Source organism: Cinclus cinclus, chromosome 5 (genome assembly GCF_963662255.1).
Source record: "Cinclus cinclus chromosome 5, bCinCin1.1, whole genome shotgun sequence".
Lineage (NCBI taxonomy): Eukaryota > Metazoa > Chordata > Aves > Passeriformes > Cinclidae > Cinclus > Cinclus cinclus.
In genome coordinates, this window is record NC_085050.1 from 11,434,946 (window position 1) to 11,455,807 (window position 20,862).

The following is a 20,862-nucleotide window of genomic DNA, read 5'->3' on the forward strand; positions in this document are numbered from 1 at the left end:
CCAATGGGGAGGGCCGGCCCCGAGCGGAGCCGCGGCGCGGGGCCCGCCCGCCGGGGGGCGGGGCCTCGCTCGGGCAGGGGGCGGGGCCTCGCGGGTGCCCGGCAACGGGGGAAGCGGGGAGGAGCCTGGTCGGAGGAGTGAAGAAAGAGAGGATCCTGCTTTTAGCTCCGCTCCTCTGGGCCCACGCAGAAAACACCGGGCTGAGGTGTGAAATCCAAACGCTTGGAAGCACCTTGACTGCTCGGACAGAACTGGTCAACGCTCCATGGAAGAAAGAGCTCGACTATCTGTATGAAATCCGGCACTCAAAAAATTAGGCACCGGGTGTGCAACTCCTGTAACAGATACAATATAAACATCAGCGTTAGAGAACTAATCTGATTTCACATTTAATTGCACAGCAGGAGATACTCCGGCCAAAGGAAGCGGGAGAGCTGCCTGCCAGAACCGTGGAGCCAAGGCTGTGCCGGCATTCCGCACGGATCCTTGCTGCACAGCCACTGCCTTCTCTCCCCTCTTTTATTTAGTCCTTCTACCTCTTTTCACTTTAGCAACTGGAAGCTTCTCCACTTTAAGTTCTGAAGCTATGCCTATGTTAGAAGTAAAATAACATTCTCTTGAGCACAAAAATGCTTTGTTACTACAAAACTTGCAATAAACTAAGATGTCTTCTTTCCAAAGAAAACCAGGAAAACAAACTTAAGCATTCCCAAGTTCTGTGCATGCCACACAGTTGTATTTACAACCATTGTTCATTTATTAGACCTTGGGCCGAGTCCAGAGAAGACATGAAAAGGGATAAAACCACAGGCACAGTAAGTATCAGATCTTCTACATGCCTCAGGGAATTTAACAGGTATTTTAACATGGGAACTTGGAAAGCATCACAAAAAGTCCTCTGCCTTCAATACACAAATGGCCCAAAGTCCTCTTTTTGAACAGATGAAAACTGCTAAAACCACCTGTGAAACAAAGACTAGTACTGGAATTTCAAATACCTCAATTACACTGACAACAGTTGATTAAGGTAACTTTACATTACTTTATTTAACAAAACCATTTACAGTTGAAAAAAGTTCCAGTTTGATACACATATCTAAATAAAACAAATGTGGTAACTACATAACCCAATTCAACCATGATGTACAAGAGATGTACCAACACTTCTCTATCATTCTTGTTTCAAAACATTCAAAAATAAGCTGCTACAAGGTACCTTTTCTTTCCAAATGAAATTGTTTACGAAATGAAATAACATTAATGACTGCAGATTGAAATTGCAAAACTAACTTATTATAAAGTGCAGATTGTAAAGAATCCCAAAGCTGGTTGGAGTTTTCTGTTTTCTCTGATCTGCTGCACATACAGTAGTACTCTTCATGTATTGCAGCAGTTTTATATGTCTTTAAACCCATGAAGAAAAGAATGCTTGATGGGGACATTTGCTTCATGAAAGAAAATCTCATGCATCTTGTTACAGATACTTTCAAATACCTGAACAATAAAATGGTCAATTTTTTTAATGCAATTCCCTGAATTTCTTAAAGAAGATTTCTGTAGTAGCTAATTAAGAGATTTGGTATATTGCAAGAAACTTGAAAAGCTCAGTGACAAGAAATTCTATGCCATTACTACTCGGCTCTGTTTTTATCAAAATTCAAGCATTACCTTTAAATCAAGTTATTGACAAGTTGAAATAATTGCATGTTTAGGCAGGTGATTTTTTTCGCATGTAGTTTGAAAACAAACTGTGCAAAGCTCCTTATTGCATTGCTGTTTCTTCATTAAAGAACAAACCTTATATACACAAAGAAATCATTTAGAAAATATATACAACTTCTAAGAACAGATCAAATCACAAAACAAAGTAGTTACATTTGCAAGTAACAAACAGTGCACAAGTGTTGCAGCAGGCCTTTTCCCCACAACTATGCCCACTGTCACTGTTACATTCAACATCTTATTGAGAAGAGAAAAAGAACAGGCTGTGGATGGCTGCCAAGATACCTACTAGCTTAAAAATGCATTTTTAACCAAACAAATAAGTCACACTGTCGACTTGCTTTAAAAGAAAATACAAATGTAGTTGCAATGACGACTTAAATCACAAAGCCAGTTACAGTACCACCTAAACATGTATGTTGTGGAAAAAGTGAGCTCTGTGTTCAATAAACCATTTAAAAGCATAGTGCAAATGTTTTGGATGGTAGGCCTCTTCATGGAAAGGCATTATTTGTTGTGGTAATAGAAAAAGTAATATTAAAAAACACTTACTGACCTTCCCGCTTTCTATTGCACTTCAAAGCAATGGAGCATACAAGTACCAGTCACTGGATGACAAATTCTGTACAAATTTATATTTCCTATCACATCTTAACATCTATTTTCAGTAAGTGATGACCTAGGTGATGTCTTGAGGAGGAACTGAGATGACTAACAAAAATCCACATCCATTACACCAGCTACACAAAGCGGACAGGAGAAGAGGTCAATGAGGTATCGGACTTGCAGGCTGCATTTGCATTACACATCTTTCAAAGTGATTATGAGTCCTCACTTACCAGGGAATCTTGGTCTCACTCTTAATATTACAATCATATTATTCCTCATAGAAATAATGTCTGTACCAAAGAACAGTGTTTTGATTATGTCCCATAGTCCTTTGCACTGTATGTGGAGCTGAGCAGTGTGCAACTATTCTTCTTGTTTTTTATTCAGACAATGCCAAAATAATCAGCATAAACCAGCTGAAGAGCACTGGGAAACTGCTTACCATACAGCTGGAGGATTTAGCCTGTTCACCATTAACACAAATATTGCTTCAGTTACGTTTCCCTTTTCAATGATCATCATTAGTATAAAATAAGTTTAACATTATACACTATGCAATAAACATTCTTGTAAGTCAGAGGCACTCATGATTTGCCCTTCAACATTCACCTTAATGCAGGAAGGATCTAAGATGTATGAGGGACTTATGTAAGGGCAGTTTGCTGCTGCTGTAACTTGCTCTCATGTATTAGAGGTTTGATAAAATGCTTGGAAATGACAGCTTGTACTTATCCTGATGGTGGTCTGGCACATTTCCCAATAAACTTCTTGTCACTCTATGGATCAGCCCCACATAACTTTCCCACTCAGGGAGCAGGAGCAGCTTCAGGAGGTTCCACAAAACCTTTTATTTTCAGCAGCAACACTGGCAAACATTAACGGCTCCCCTACCACCCCTCCTCTCCTTATTTCTGCCAGTGAGCAAAGCTGGGTTTAAAGTAGCTACCCAAGTTGCTTTTAACCATTTATCAATTTGTCTGCAAAGCCCAGTTTTATCTCCATGACTGGACACATGGCACATGAGTAAGTAGCTGGTATGCAAGAACATCCTAGAACAGCAGTGCCCCAGGAGAGGGATACATGGAAACATGCACTTAGTAGTATGTGACCTTGGCTTCAAACAGAGGAAAGAGAGTACAATTGGGAAATGATGCCACCTTAATACTCGAACCCTCTTGGTGAGTTTGGAATCTAGTGTGATAGATAGAATTTCCTCTATATGCATCCAGATTGGAAAAATAAATTTCTAAGGTATCCCGAAGAATAATTAGTTTTGCACTGCTAGTTTGACTTCCCTTCCAAGCTTACTTTCTCCTTAACTTCTTCTTATTAAAGAATGTAGTTCTATGTCTATATGATTTCTTTGGTAAATGGGAACCACAGCCTATAAAATAAAAGGGATTTCTAAAGCAATGGTCCTCACATCATTTAAAATTCCAGCACCAGTTATCTAAAATCCAGATCCAGCTACTGTTACAGGCATTGGAAATATATCCTGCCAAAGAATGATACAGGAATAGCTGTCAAAGCAACCAACATTGCTGAATGTCCAGTCTTTTAAAACATCTAAGAAAACAAATTTAGAAAACCCCAAACCCTTGATATTATTTTGTTTCACTGCCGTCATTAGAAGTACAGAATGTGTAATGCTCTCCACAGCATATGCTCTTACCACTAAAAGGTTAAGGCTAGGCCTAGGTTTAATTTATAAGGGGCTTATCCCCTGATTTCCTTTCTTCTTTCTTACTCTTTTCTCATTCATCCTCCTCATTTTTCTTCTTTCCCCTTTAAGGCTACTCTACTACTAAATATAACTCTGAACTAACACTTTGATTTGCAGGCTCATACATGTCAAAGAGAAATCAATAATTTTGCCACTTTAGCTCTTTTTCTGGGAGTCTGGAGTCAAACCCAACATTAACGTTTGAGTGAAGGACTTCCTTTTTCCATTTCCCGGTTATCTTTCTGCAGAGCAGCCAGTACCTAGATATTTCAAGAAATGAGAGAGAAGAAAAGCATTAAATTAAAAACATTACTCCATAATTAATTCGGAAGAGTTTCCAATTATGTCTGAGCAATACTATTTTAACTATCAAATGTAATTAAATTTAGAGAACCTCTCCACTGACAAATCCTTGTGACATGGTGGATAGAAATAGATTTAACAAAAGTTTGAACTCCACCTCCACCCAACACACACTTTTGAAGCCTGTTATTTGGGGTACTTGGCAGAAGAGGACCCCTGTCTCTCCTTCTCCATGAGAGAAGCAGCAGCAGGCTGGGAATTGATTTGGAATGCAAACCTCATATACACATGACAAGTTCAAGGAAGGTGAGACAACTGAACAACCTGTGGAGCCAGTCCTGCTGTGAAGGTTAGAAATCCTCATCTCAAAGAGAAAGCTGGCAATCTCCAGCATCTACAGGCACTGCTACCCCAGGAAAGAACCGGAAACACCCAGTTGCAGCTGAATTGCCCCAACCACTATGTTTAAACACCACCTTTCATTTTCTCTGCAAAAAAGTAATTGGATAAAATGGGCAGAGCACTAATATGGAATGACTCACAAAGTGGGCTGTATTGCTGCTTGGAACAAAGAAGGGGGGAAAAAAGGGGGAATTTCTACTCTCCAACATGAATGGCTGCTACAGCCACTTAATGATTTCCACATTCAGATGACACATCTTTTTTCTTTAAACTGGAATTTCATTGAAAGTACAGCAATGAAACAATTTCTGAAATCAAATGCTAAATCCCAATAAAGAAGTCAGAGATACAATCACTTCTGTAGAGCCCAAAATTAGGCAGAGTAGAGATCTTCAAGAAGATTAAAATGACTCTATGATAGCATCCTGGGAAATTGTCATCTTCTCCCCAAGAGTGTATTTCTGCTTTTAAGTATCAAGCTGTAATGCAGCAGCCTTTGTAATTAATAAATTTTCAAAGTTGTGTGACTTTTTACTTGATAAATTTCACTCAATATTTCAATTTTGAATGTTGACTGAGCTCTCCCTTTCCAGAGGAGATTAAGCTGAGGGAATCCACTCATCTCAATATATGATAAAAGCATGGAGTGAGCTACATAGTCCTACCTGACCATAAAATCAAACACTAGGTCTGCTAAAGCATTCTTCCAGATGTTGCCGAACCCGATTTTCATGAGTAAAGTAAAACCATCAGTTACCAAAGACTGACATCCTCTTTACCTGAGCCCATTTTTTGTTTCTACTTTGCATCTGAATGGCAGCAATAGATGTGAAGAATTCTTCTGAAGGCAAGTCCTCTGGTAGCTTTGTTAAAAACTGAGCTATATGAATGAAGTCCATTTTGGTCAGAATATCTTCAAAAAGTTTTAGTATTCCCAGCGCTGTACGGAATAAAAACTCTTCTCCATCACGGCAGAACACATCCCAGACACGACAAGCCAAGTCTAGTGGCAAAGATTTGCTGTACAATGTGAATATCCTGAAAGGCAGAATAAAATGTTCAGAGTTACTGGACAAAAAGTCTTAGATACTCACAGAAGTACACACACCAATCATCAGTAAGTTTGAGGCTTCTCAAGTATTTGAAATTGAATATTCCTTTTTGTATTTCAGAAGGACTTATATTAGTTGCAGCACATGAACCCATGAAACAATATAAAATTATACAACCTTTATGCTTGACTTTCACGGATCATACCCTAAGAAACAATATACATGGTTTTACAATGGGCATGTAATGACCACAACTATAGTCAAAGGCCTATTTAATCATCACTTCCAAGCTGAGAATTGATGCAGTCTTAACTGCAAAAACTCAAAAAGCTGAACCTTAAGACAAACTGGAAATTTTGTGGTTCAGATAAAGGAGATGAGTAAAATTAACTCTTATGTTCCAGGCTTGATTGACTGGCAAAGTAATAATAGCATAAGTTTTGAAGGAAGGAGCAGCTTGAACTCCCTTGAGTTGAGAGAAACAGGCAAGGCAGGATGTCCAGAGAGGTGTAGATAGCAGTGATGAGATGGTGGCTCAGTGTGCCTGTACAGATGTGATCCCTGAGGAGAAAGGGTAACACCAGAAGCAACAGCCTCCTCCCAGCTGCTAAAACTCTCATTAACTACCATGAGCACTTTTCTTCCTTAACCAAAATGCAAACAGCCTTGCAGCCAGAAACAAGAAGCTGCTCCCTCCTCTCTCCTTTATCCAACATCTTGCTGCACAGCAGAGCAGGAGCATTGCTGTCAACTAGGACCTAACAGCAAGCAATGAGAATTGAGTTTCCTGGAATCATTTTACAGTGTATAAGAGGAAAGAGTTAGAGTGTTTTTTTCCTTCAGAATTCAGAAATAACTTTTTCACAGATGCACTGCACAAAAATCTCAGTAAAACTGCAAAGAATTCTCTCCCCAGCAGAGGTCAGCAAAGGCTCAAATTTCAATCATACCTTCCCACAGCTTTTAACAAAAGCTCCTTTTCCAGTATGCTGACTTGAACAGCAGTTCAAATGTTTAAAACTACCCTCTATCCCCTCCATTTTTTTATTTGGGAAATTTGGATTCACAATAAAAAAGAAATGGAACAGATATATACACACATATATATAGGTATAGAATATGAAGTAATGTATTTCACAGCAAAACCTAATAATAAAAGGTTTTCTGCATTATCTGCTTTTTACTACATAAAAATTTATTTGAATGATGTATCGTTAAGTATATGGCTTCTGTGTGAATCACCACACTTTAGAAAAAAGGGAAAAGAAATTAATTTTATTAGCATCCTGAAGAAACTGAACTAATATTTGCACAACTTCAGGTGACAAGTGAATTGCAGATTTATGATCCTATTTTTACATCTCATTGCAATCTTCTTATAACAAGTGGAAACATTTAAAATCCTGTTCTCCAAAAAGCTGGGTTAGAATTATTAAAATAAATGAACAGAAAGTATTGGTCTGGGACGAAAAACCCACACACTTGTTCATAACACATACATGAAGGTGTAAAAAGCATGATACAAGCTCTTTCTTTGGGTTACTGGCTGATCCTGCACTGCAGACTTCATTTACATTGTACACTCGTTTAATCTTTTTCTACAGTCACACACCATATAAAACCATACTGCCAAAGAATACCTACATGGCAGAATTTAGACTTTTGTCTGGTATACACATACACACAGGAAACAGTAGCAGGTTTTCAATTTAAAGGGAACAGTGCAATAGGAAGCAATTCAACTGAGTCCTTTCCTGGTCACCAAGTAGCAGGCAAACATCCAGCCAGAAACAAGTCCTTGTTAAAGATAACAATGCTAACTTTATGGACCTGTTTGTATTCACAAAAGCCATTATTCTGTCATGATTCAGACCTAACCTGAATTACCCATTTGTATTAAATCTCCAACTATGTAGAAAATTAACTGTCAAAAGAAAGAACTATTTATCAGAACACTTTTGTATGAAAGGATTTACTTGCATCAAAAAAGCTGTCACATCAAGTCAGCTATTTGCCATTGAGCTCTTCATAATTTGAAGTGCCATTTACAGGAACTTTACAAGGCAATTAACTTTCATTAATATTTGCATGGAATTGATGCATCAAGCCCTAACAGCAGAGACTGGGCCCCCTAGAATAAGCAATGAAAGATCAGTAGGAATCACTGCTTAGAATTGCATCCCTTCAAACATTTCCTACTAAAAGACATTTTTTATTAGACATCTGAGCTACTGGTCTGAAACTCAGCTGGAATTTTTTGCAGTATTAAAGCAGCTGCCAGACTGAGGCAGTTTCAGCAGCATCTTTCAGCAGCACTGGCACATCCCTTGCATGACCTGCTGTCACTGTACTGTGGGATGATTTCTGTCTGCTGCTCTCTTGCAAGCCACTCTAAAGTTACAGGTGCAGACAACACAGCAAACTCACATAGAGATGTCCAATGTCAGAGCAAGACAGGTGCAGGCTCCTGGCCTCTCTCTGTTTGGAAGAGGAAGAAAAGAAGCACCAGATGCTCCTGCTCCTCCCTGGCCCTGTTTCTGATGAAAGTGTACTTTGAGGTAGATGCATCAGGTCCTGGCTGGTTTGCTGCTCACAGTGAAAGCACATAATCATAAAGTCATTGTGAAAGCAAAGCACTGCTATCATGATAATCATAAGCTCCATGCTTCTTTCCTTTGTTTTTTCTTCCCTCGCTCTCCTTTCTTTCTCTTTTCTTTCTAATTAAAAAGTCTTTGTAAGATATTAGCAAGAGCAATGCAGACAGGTAGGCCAGATATTCTATTGGCAACACACACACAACACTGATGCATATCAGATTTTATGTATTCTTGCACTACTCATTCCTTTCCCACATCTGTAAATTTTAAAATAATTTCCACCTAAAAAAATTGTAGAAGTGTTTACATTGTTTCTTATTTGGAAAAGAAAAGTAAATACTATTTAATATCAAATGCTGACTGCAAGAGAGTATTTTTGGGGGCATGGACTATGCTTTTCTCAAAGTAACAGAAAGCAGACTTATACATAGTTAACTGGAAGTGCCAACTAAAAATGGCCACACAAAGTGGCTTGGACCTTTATCCTAACAAGCACAGAGTGTCAATAGAAAGTTATGTTCACTAGGCACAATCACAGTCCATGTAAACTAAAGAACCACTGATCAATCCATCAGTACAAACACAGCCCCTGGCTATAATTATTGCCAAAATAATTTTCCTGAGTAGGGATATAGAGGTGTTTGCATAGCAGCAGGCCATAAATAGACAGCATGTGTCCTTGGCAAATTCACATTCTACTCTGCTCACAAGAACCTGTGGAACATCAGCTGACAGAGTGAGAGGGCAAAACTGGGCTATTCAGATGCACTATTTCCCCTCTCTTCTTTGTGAACCTGACTGCATGTTGCTCTTTACAGTTTCTTCACACTTGATCCCCTTCATACTCATCCAAAAAAGTAAAACCATGTATAGTTTTTGAATTCTTTCAACAAGATTTATCAGCTGGAGTTCAGGCTTAAAGCACTTGGGTCCTTTTTAAATGAGATGCCTTACTAGTGGCAGGTATTTCCCAATAATTGTGTCCTTTAATTAAACAGTACCTTTAATTAAACTATTCAGTCCTTGGAGTTTTCCCATCATAAAAAGCAGCAGTGGAACTAAACTGGCAGGGGGGCTCTCCTCCCTAACTCCTCTACCAGCTTCAAGAAAATCTGCACAGCTGGGTCCATGTACAACATTTATTTTTCTTGGAACATATCCCTTAAAAATTATTTAAGCACACCAATTTTACTGCTGTTCCCTGCAGCACGGGTGACAGGAAGAAGCACAAAGCAGACTAGTTGTCTCCACTCTAATTGTGGCAGGAGCAGAAGGGTTTCCCAGCAACTGGTCTGTGCAGCACTGGCTACTGGAGCCTCCAAGAGCTGGCACCAGCTGAGATTTACTGTGCACATGCCTGCACAGTAACCACAGCAGCTACTAGAATAGCAGCAGGCATCACTTTGGAGCTCAGAACAAATGTTCATTTAAATAAAGAGTAATGTCACAGCAAGGCTGATTCACGGAGATTTTTACCTACAAGCAAAAGGCTTCCCTACTCAAAGTAATGCTGTACCATTTTCTTCCCTGACTTTAAATATACTGCAGCCACACTCTTAGTGGCAATTTAAAGAAAAAAAAAGGTATCTAAATCTGCTTCCTACAGGATCAAAGTATTTTGAAGTAGGAAGTATGTATATGTATGTACACTCACACCTGTGAATACATTTACATATATCTTTAAGTAAAATATGTAAGTTTTACATAAATACGACCTGCACTGTCTAATAAAATTAAGGACAGTGGTATGAGCTGTGCAGTTCAAGCGTGAAAAGTTTAACATGGTATTGGGCAGGTCTATCTCAAATAGCCTACATTCCTGTGCATGATCAGTGTTGTAATTCTTTAGGGATGTGAAGGAACACAGTAAATTGTCCTTGAAATTAAAATAAACAGCTTGAATATGGATGCAGGTAGTCAGCAAGAAATGTTAATTGTCAGTTCACTGATACAAAGACCTTGAGAAGCAGCATCAACAGTCACTCCTCACTGAAGTCTCCTTCAAGTGCTCTTAACACCCACAGAGGTAACAAAAGGGGGGCCAGATATGCCTCAAGACATTTCAATAACATTTCAATACAGACTTCACTTCAGTTCTTCATTCACAAGTCAGTAATTTTTCTTTTTGGTTTGTTTTGGCTTTATGTTTGTTTTTTCCTCATATATGTACTAAGAGAGAACAACTAATCACATAAATATTCACTCAAGAAAATACAATAAAGAGTATTCTATCAAAGCAAAATTGCTGAAGAGAATATAAACCTTCAATCTTCTGTCAAAACAGTTTCTTTTTTTCTAAATCTCTAATTTCTGGTATTGTTTCTCAGGATTTCTTCTTTACAATGCAAAGTTAGACAATAGCATGATATTAACATGCCTGTACAATGAGGATTCTCAATTTTAGTTTCTCCTACATAGCAATCACCTTATTTATGACAGTATCATATCCAACTAGCAATCCATAGTATCACAGAATACCCTGAGGTGGAAATGACCCACAAAGATTATTGAGTCAAATTCCTGGTCCTGCACAGGAGCCACCCTGAGAATCAAACCATGTGCCGGAGAGCATTGTCTGAAAGCTTCTTGAACTCTATCAGGCTGGTGCTCTGATCATTTTCCTGGGGAACCTGTTCCAGTGCCCAACTACCTTCTGGGAAGAAGAATCTTTTCCTAATATTTAACTTGAATCTCCCCTGACACAGCTTCACACAATGCTACCACAGATAAAATATCAGGTCTGCCCCTCCTCCTCCCCTTACAGGGAAGCTGTAACTGCAGTGAGATCTCCCCATAGTCTCTTTTTCCCCCAGGCTGAACAGACCAAGTGACCTCAGTGACTCCTCACACAGCTTCCCCTCAAGGCCCTTCACCATCTTTGCTGCCCTCCTTTGGACACCCTCTAATAGTTAACTAATGTTTCTTACATTGCAGTGCCCCAAACTGCCCCCAGCACTCGAGCTGAGGCCGCCCCAGCTCAGAGCAGAGCAGGACAATTCCCTCCCTTGCCTGGCTGGCGATGCTGTCCCTGATGTCCCCAGGACAGGGATGTCCCTCCTGGCTGCCAGGGCACTGCTGGCTCAGGTTCAAATTGCCACTGACCAGGACCCCCAGGTCCCTTTCTATGGTGCTGCTTTCCAGCATCTCATTCCCCAGTATGTCTGTACATCCAGGATTGCCCCATTCCAGATACAGAACCTGGATAGGTCACTGTGAGAGACGGTATCAAAATATTTACTGAAGTCTAAAAATATCACATCCACCCAGCTAGGTGAGTAACCTTGTGAAGCAGGACTTTCACCTCGTGAACCTGTGCTAGCTGTGTTATCCTCCAGGTGTCTTTCAGTACTTCCCAGAATAACCTTCTCCATAATTTTACCAGTCACTGTAGTGACTTTGACAGGCCTTTAGTTTCCAGAGGCACCCTTTTTGAAAATCAGGACAATATTTGCTAGCTTCCAGACAAATGGAACTTCTCCAGATTCCCAAGACTGTTCAAAAATCATTGAGAGAGGTCTCATGATGATATCAGCCAGCTCTTGGATGACTCTCATCAGGCCCCATAGACCATCAGGCTGGAGCAGCAAATCCCACACAAGTGCAGGGTCAAATGGAAGCTTATCATCCTCACAGCCATGGTCTTCCAGCTCACGGCTCTGGGACCCCCAAAGCACATCATCATTGTTAAAAACCAAAGTTTTGACAGCATTAAATATCTCTGCCTTGTCTGTGTCCCCACTGGTAAGGTGACCATGCACATAGTGTAACAAGTTGATGCAATTTCTGGACTGCTATTGGCATTATCGTCCATTAAAAATACAATAACCTGATGCTTTCAGTGTTCTCTATCCAGTTACTCTCCCACATGTTTACAGTCATCTTATTCTGATGTCCCTTTTATTCAATTGCTTTCTCCACACACACAGGCTTTCAGAACATTGAGGCAATACAATTTCAACATCTTTCCTCTTATCAGTGAACACACCAGCCTCTGCTCTCTTTCTTCCCTTCTACCTTATCCTATTACTTTTCCTATTCTCTGTGCACAGACCTACTTCAGTTTAATATTCTCAGTCTTCAATCATAAAATCCTTCTCATCATATTTCTCCCATTAAGTGTTGGGAGAAGTGAGCCTATTCATTACAACCCCAAACAATTCCCCTACACATGATGCATTAAAATTTAATCCCAGTCTAACAGCCAAGTCACACAAGCCCATATTACACCACCCTCCGTGCAACAGGCAGATAAAAACCATGCAAATCAAGCAAAGACAGCATGAGAAGTCCATCTGGAACTGAATCAACCAACAGATGTTAAGGACAACAAGAGGGGCTTTCCTGTATCAACAGGGGGGGGAAAAAACATCTTGGGAAAACATGAGCCCACTGCTGGACAGGGTAGGAAGCTGGTGACAAAGAACATGCAGAGAGGTGTGGTACTCACTGCCACCTTCATCTCAGTGTTTACTGAGACTTGCCTTTAGGAATCCCAGGTCCTCCAGACCAGTGGAAAAGACTAGTATAAGGAAACCCTACCCTAGCTGGAGGAGGATCATATTAGGGAACATTTAAATAAATTTGGCATATACAAGTGTATAGGCAAACTGTCTAGTGTTGTTGTGAGGCCACTCTCAATTATCTTTGAAACATTCCAGTGATCAGGGGAAATTCCTGAGTACCTGAAGGAAACAAATGCCATTTCTATCTTTAAGAGACAGGATCCAGGCAATTATAGGCTTGTCAGCTTCATCTCCATCCCTGAGAAAGTAATATTAAAAAAAGTCCTGGCGATTATTTCACAATATACTATGAGCAAAAAGGTGATTGCAAGAAGTCAGGATGGATTTATGAAAGCAAAATCATGCCCAACCAGACTTGATAGCTTATCCAATGGGATGACTGCCTTGGTGGAAGAGGGGAGAGGAATGGACACTGTGTGTCTTGATGTTAGCAAGATTTTCAACACTGCATCTGATAAAATCCTTGTTGATGAACCCATGAAGTATAGAATAGATAGACAGACAGTGAGGTGGACTGAAAACTGGCTGGAACTGTCAAACTCACAAGGTTGTCATTTAGTGGCATGAAGTATATCTTCAAGCCAATCCACTGGTAGTGTACTGCAGGTTTTGGTACCTTTTAAATGTCTTCACGAAGGACCTAGATAATGGGTTAGACTGTACCCACAGCATGTTTGCAGGTGATATAAAACTGGGAGGCTGATACCACTCCACAGCAACCTTAAGACACTGGAGAAAGGAGCAAACAGGAGTCCCATGAAGTTTAGCAAAGGGAAATGCCAAGTCCTGCACACGGGTGGGAAGTAAGCCCAGGTACAGGTGTATTTGGGAAGCCAACTGGATGTAGAGCAGCTTTGTAGAAAAGGACAGGGAGGTTCTGGTGGACACCAAGCTGAATGTAAGCCAGCAGTGAGCCTTTGCAGCAAGACTGTTCAAAAATTGCTGGGCTGCAGAAGAAACACTACTGCCAGCGTGCCAAGGCAGGTCATCCATCTACTCAGCGCTGAGAAGCCAGCTCTGGGCTTCCCAGTACAAGAGAGACATGGAGCAAGTCCAGTTCACCATGAATGCGATGAGAGGCTTGGACATGTGACACAGAGGGAGAGCCTGAGGAGGATGGTAGTGTTCAGCTGGAAGAGATGACTTGGACCTAAATATCTAAAAACACTTGATCAGAGGATGAAAATAAGACAGAACCAGACTTTTCCTGGTTGTATCCAGTGAAAGGACAAGCGCCAACAAGCACAAAATTAAATACAGGAACTTCCATTTTAAGCATAAGAAAATAAAAAACTAGTTAACTGCAAGCGTGGTTGAACACTGGAACAGAGCTGCCTGAAGAGACTCTGGAGTGCTGTTCCTTGAAGATACTCAAAACCCAACTGGACAAGGTCCTGAGCCAGCTGCTCTAACTGACTGTACTCTGAGCAGTGGGTTTAGCTTAGATGATCTCAGAGGGACTGTTCCAATATCTCCAAAATTCTGTGATCCTATGAAAATTAATATATTCAAACTTTAAGCTTGTATTGGACTGATTTACTTTAAATGTGTTTTTGTCTAAGAGATCAGCAACATGTTGAGTGCTACCAACTAGACAAACTAGGTCTTAGAGATCAGGGTACTGCCAAAGGCGTTAATGTAAAATTGCATTAACATTACAATTATTTTCCAAAAGAAGAGCTTATTAATCCTAGAAAAAAAATCCCACTGTTACCACTGGGCATTTATTCTGTTACTTAAGGTATTTGTCAGATACGTGGGAACAGAAGAAATTGTTAACAATCTAAGGGCAAATTAATTTTTCACAAAAAACATCTTTAATGTCATCCCAAAACTGACAATGAAGTCCTGCTGAAAAGAGACTTTTTAACTGCCCCAAACCAAGGGGGATAGGCACAAATACAAACACTCAATTTGGAGTGCATAATACCTGACTGAAACTCAGCAGAAGTGCAAGTAAGATCTTTGTCTTTTTTCCTCTCTAAGGAAAATGTCCTGATTATACTAGAACTTACAGGGAACAGAGTTTCATCTAATAAAAAGACTCTAATTGCCTGTCTGCCAAGTAGAATAGCATTTCTGTAGCTTTATGTTGTATGGATAAATGTTTTAATTACGCTTTTCCTGATCTGCGCAGGACAAAGTACACATTTCAAATGCAAGACTGGCAATATTTTCTGAATAGATGACCCTGGTACACACCTGCACATGTGACAGACATTTTCTCAGAAGATCAATCCAAACAGGCACTAAATATGGATAAACACTTCTATCCAGCAGTATTTCAAAAAAAAGCTTCCAACTTAACACAAGTACAGTAATAAAGGTTAGGCAAATATTAAACATCACAGAAGTAAGTGGGAATGATTTGGATTGACAACTCAAGTACTGAACAAAAAATAAAGCCATTATCTGAGAAGAATATTAAGCCGGGTAAGAGCATTCCAGTTTCTGTCATGAATACTGACGTGGAGCTGTATGTCACACAAATTAGTAATTACACTTTCAACATCTTACCAATCAATTAGATAGATGTCTGGAGTTAAGTTATTTTTTTTGAAGTGGGCAAATAACTTTGGCAGATTTTCTTCAAAGAATACCTCAAATGCAGCAAAGTAAGTCAACATCTGGGAAAATATAACGGAGAAAATAAGCAGTTAGCTTAGTTATTAACAAGTTGAAGTGTATTATCTGCTGTAGGATTAACACCCTTCAAAATAAGATCAATGAGTTACAGGATACTAAAAGGAGCTAAGCATTTACATAAAAGGCTGCATCTGCAAGCACTAAGAGTTTAAGATCCACTCTATATAGGATTCTCATACTAAACAATGTAACATTTGCTTTGGGGCTTGGCCAGCTTCCTTCTGAAATAGAAATACTAGCAGGAGAGAAGTTTTTTGCTGATTTCTCAAAATAATTCCAACAGAACGGTGTTTTATGCTTGTGGCAGTAATTTAATACTATACTGAATAAAATCCAAGACCCAATGGAACATAATGAAATACAAAACTAAAATAATATTAATAGTGCATAGCAACAGTGAAGAGTCCAGTATATTCCAGTCATAAATCACATTCTAATACCAAAGTTATTCTAATAGCCTAATACCAACATAATACCATACATCCTACATTTAGATAATAGGCATTTTTTTTGGAAAAAGGAAGATATGCGTTTCACACAAAAAAAATCAAAGACAGGGACAAAACATCTATGCAAGAGAAACAGTTTGTAACTCTGACATCATAACCCCTGAACTTCATTGCTTTTAACACAAAGACTTCTATGCTATTTTAGAATTTGAGTGTTTAGTCAAATTTCATAACAGAGAGCATGTTAAAAATAAATCTTCCAATTTAAGTAAGAGTTAAAAACAAAAGGTTATTTAATCACCTTCCCTAATACTATAGGGACAAAAGCAAAGTCCTTGAATGATTCAGTAATACAAATCCCAATAAAAGCAATGAAGAAAGGCTCTGATTTCTTCACAGTGTGAGTTGCAACATACTTGTCCCCAAAATATCATGACAGTAAAGGGAAAAGGGATCCTTTTGGAGAATTCTGTGTGAAATCCTCTTAAAGGATGAAAAGTTTCTTCCCCAGGTTTTTTAATGTCCTTACAGAAATATTTCCCATTTCCTCTGAATGAAGTGACAGATGGTGGACTACTTTCATTAACAGTGACAAATAAACACCTGAGCCTAGTAGTCAATGTAAGGCTTTAAGTCAATCAAAGATGGGAGTTTGCTAGAGAAATAACTGAAGCTACTGAAATCTCTGAACCATCAGTTACTGAGAAACAGCTTCATGTCAAACATGACACCAGAAATCCAGGAACCCACTTTAGAGAACTGTTCCCCTGAAACAGCTTCCCAGTGTGGATTTTTAAATGCATGAAATTCAAGCACCTATGAGACCTCTGAGTATAAAGAAGGAAGCAGGTAATGCATCAGACAGCCCTACTTTCAAATAATCTGCTGGCACGACTGTAAGACAGTTCTACTGAAGTTCCTGCTTTCAAAAGTACTGCAGAGGTAGGATCTTACACATAACTGCTACAGTCATTTACACTGATAGCAATGTGGGCAACAGTACAAGTAGTTGTTTTGATCAAATCCACATTCAACAAGACATTTCCTTAGTGGTAATGAAAAAAAAATAGTATCATTTAATAAAAGTAACCAACAAAAGAAGTCAAGATAAACCTGTATAAATTACTATTATTCACACAACTAACTTATGCTGGTATTATTTTTTATTAATTTACTATACAACAAATCAGCACTTGCTTATTAAGCTGACACAAAAAGATGAGGGTAGACTGCAGATTAGTATGCTCACCACAGAAAGCAAAAACTGTCTCACTCAAGTGTCACTAGTCACTTTGAAATATTAGATGACATTTTCCTTGTGTTGTTAAATCATGGGTTTGCTTTCATGACATGAATTATTTAATGTATCACCACCTCTGCCCTCTGTAAGCACACATTTATCCCATAGTCCCTGTTTGGCCAGACTAACAGAACTGAACAGCACTATCTGAAAGAACTGCAAACCCCACTAGCTCAGCTAAAAAAAAATATTTATCTTATTCTATCCAATTCAATTCTAAAACCATCTTCACAAAAACCATATTTATACACTGAATGCATGAGCATGTCCTCTTTTTCCAAGTACTGTAATGGAGATAGCTGATACTGCTCCTAGCAATGCTGTCTGCCCTGTGGCACATTTCCCCATGGTATTTACAACTGATGAAATTCAGGGACTGAACAGGGAATGCTTTTCCAGCAGGAATACAGATAGGATTTCTAATGCCTACTTTTTAACCAGCAACAGTGACTACTGTCATATCCATTCCCTTGCTTTATTTCTTGCATTTGAACTCTTAAGAGGCAAATCCTATTTTCATAGTGCTAAGAGGTGAGATAGAAATACAGAATGCCATACATTTTACACAAAAAATACCTTTAAAGTAAATTAAAACCATATTTGAGGAGACATGTCTTATTTTGCTAGTGTACTTGCTGATGTGGAATTTCAGAGACCCTAGAGGAAATCAGGCAATCAGCTCCCAGTGAAAAGTTGAGAGGTCAGAGGTTTCTTTCTCTGAAAAGGAGCCTATGGAACTCAAACACAGCTGCTACAGAAGATATGGAAAACCTGGTTTTCTGTGCAACAGTCTATTTTTAGTAACCTATTAGCCTATGATGAAAAGTACTTTCAAGACACTTATATTAAGGTGTTTTCAGCTTTCAACTGCAGCGCTGAAAACCACCTACAGTAATATTCTCATAACTATTCTCTGAGCATCATAAAATAGCTACTCAATAATTTCATTCACAGGTCTTGTTCAAAAAGGTTGATGGAGTGATCTTTGGTTGGTTTTCACTTTTTTGAGGGATTCTGCATACATGTGTTGGGGTTTTTTTTTGTTTTGTTTATAAAGTGTGATGGTTTAAAATAAATTCTGATTTATTTTCCAAGCTGCTGAAATAATTAGGTTTTATTTATTTAAACCTTTTCTACACATTATTCACAGCATGTTGATTTTTTGCATACTTACAAGGCCATGGTCCACACGGAAAAACGCCATCTGGCAGGGCTTATTTAAAAGGTTAGAAAAAGCAATGAAGGCATCTGCAGTATCCAAGTTCAAGATCAATACAGCTGCTATGAATGACATGCCCTGCACCTGAAGAAAGGAGAAGCGTTACCCTTTAGCAATGACTGCATTATATTGCCTCACTTTGTCCCTGTGTTCACTAGTGTTTGATGCACTCACTGAGCTTCTGCATCTTGAGAAATGTTCAGAAAAGCAGGATTTTTTTAACCCACATACCCCTTGATATCAGATGTTCAACACATAGAAGCTAATAATTCCCATGGTGCCTTCTTTCAAAGACTCCAAGTTGAACTCCTAAGATAAGCCAGGTTGACAACACTTTCAAATATACAGAATAAAGATTTTTTTGAAGATTAAGGTGCTTCAAAGTAATTCCTTTTCTCCCAGGGATGGGTCATCCAGATCCTTATTTGTGGAAAGCTGCACTTGAACCCTAGAGACAAAGCCTGTACTTTTGTTTTTCAATAAATCACCAGCAGTTAAAGACAACTGCACTGATTCATTTGATAAACAAAACCATTTTAAGATTATACTCTTGTTCCATTAGCCATAAACTCATGATATCGTGTCCTTTCTCTACAAAGTCTGTTGTGGAATCCAGGCAAACCTCTCTCACCCTGAGGGTGCAGTGTTGCCATTGTGAGTCACATGGAAAAAGGTGTGACTGTCATTCCTGCAAACCTGAGGAACAAGCTCCTTCCCAACACAACAGGTTGTTGCTGTGCCACACGAAGCACAGCAACTGATCTGCCCTTTGTCTCATTTCCCAGCAGCCATGTTCAGCAGCTCTTGCCAGGCATTATGTGCTACCTACAAAGCAGGAACATCTCCTCTCTACACTTGCCTTGTCTAAAACTGCTCCTGAATAAAGAATATGCCTCTCTGTATAACCCTGCTCTGCAGACAGAGATTAAAAGAAATCTACTCAGTCGTCTCATAATCACTACTTCAAACATTATGACTGAGCTCATGTAGCTTCAATGGGCATTGCTTTAGAGACTGGTCCAGAAACTCACAATGCTAAGGCACAGAAATGCCAATCATTTCAATTCAACAGCAGTCTCAGTAAGACTGATACTAATAATCAGAATATAGCTACACCTTGTCTTTGATTCCAATTTTCAAATTATGTACTTATTAGTACAAATATGAGCTTTCCAGTTACTTAACCTGTAAAAAGCTTAAATCTAGCAAAATTAATATACACATTATATTATGTGTATTATATTATGAAGTGTTATACACACTTTTCTATTTCAGTACATGCTTCAGAAAAGGACACGCACAAATCCCCCATTTATACTGGTCTAAAAACAGTATATATATATATACACCATTTAATACTTGTCTAAAAACTACAGACTAATAAAATATTTTCTCCCCCTAAAATATCTCCCTCACCACCCCTTAAAAAATAAATTCTTCACTTACATAGCCTACATCAGGTCTGTAACAAGTATAGGCTCCTAAAATACTGTGCAACGTGTCATGGTAAGGACCACCCTATAATTAAACAAGAACAATACATCTGATTACACAACAAGCATGTTAAAAAACCTTCAGTGCTACAGATGGTCTCTTATTACTGCTGACAAAGGACATACTCTTTCCCAACATAGCTTAGAACAGGTGAACAATTCCAAATAAATTTTGCTTTAACAGAATGAAACAACTCTCCAAACCCCATTTATTTATTAAAAATACATACAGTTCATCCAATACATTGATTAGCTATTAAATACTTATACAATAGGAATGCAAGCCTAAGAGATTCCATACAGCTCAGCAGCACTTCGGCAATAGTGCTAAGGAAGTAGAACAATAATGCAAACCATATAATTGTCTGTTAGACTGGAGGCAAAAGTCAACCATGAAGAAAAGAGTCAAAACAACAATGTGCCATAACACAGAATGAGCATATTGAGAAGGACATGAACAGCTAAAAAGAATTACACATTTCTGACTATTAACAGCTGCCATATCTTGCACTGAGTACTGTAACTGACTAAGAATTTCTAAAGGGAGAAGTTCTTTGCCTAAAAATGTTGATTTATCATAATCAATCTTTTACAGGCTATTGAAATCTGTGCATAGGAGGACATCTGATTAAATTGAGTCACTAAAGCACACCAAAACCCTACAAGTTGAATCAGTTTTGCATCAAACCAAAAAAAGGCCAACCAGTCTCATTTGTTTGAGATGTTCTCTCTCGCTGTGTATTTATAACCAGCAGTGTTGATTCACTGACCTTGGAACACTCACCTACATTATCAGACAGATGCCAGCATGAACTAGGTTAGAT

General features: G+C 38.9%; 1 protein-coding gene across 3 annotated transcripts in view; it reads right to left on the bottom strand.

Moving 5' to 3' along the window:
- Positions 1-1,022: 1,022 nt before the first annotated feature.
- TBC1D14 (TBC1 domain family member 14) overlaps positions 1,023-20,862 on the bottom strand; it is a 64,295-nt gene continuing 44,455 nt past the window's right edge. For all 3 annotated transcript variants that reach the window (XM_062492664.1, XM_062492665.1, XM_062492666.1), the window contains 5 exons: positions 19,992-20,063; positions 18,501-18,629; positions 15,449-15,558; positions 5,539-5,797; positions 1,023-4,314 (listed from right to left, as the gene is read on the bottom strand). In XM_062492664.1, coding sequence (XP_062348648.1) covers positions 4,249-4,314; positions 5,539-5,797; positions 15,449-15,558; positions 18,501-18,629; positions 19,992-20,063 — 636 coding nt within the window. In that variant the 3' untranslated portion in view covers positions 1,023-4,248. The remainder of the gene's footprint in view (positions 4,315-5,538; positions 5,798-15,448; positions 15,559-18,500; positions 18,630-19,991; positions 20,064-20,862) is intronic.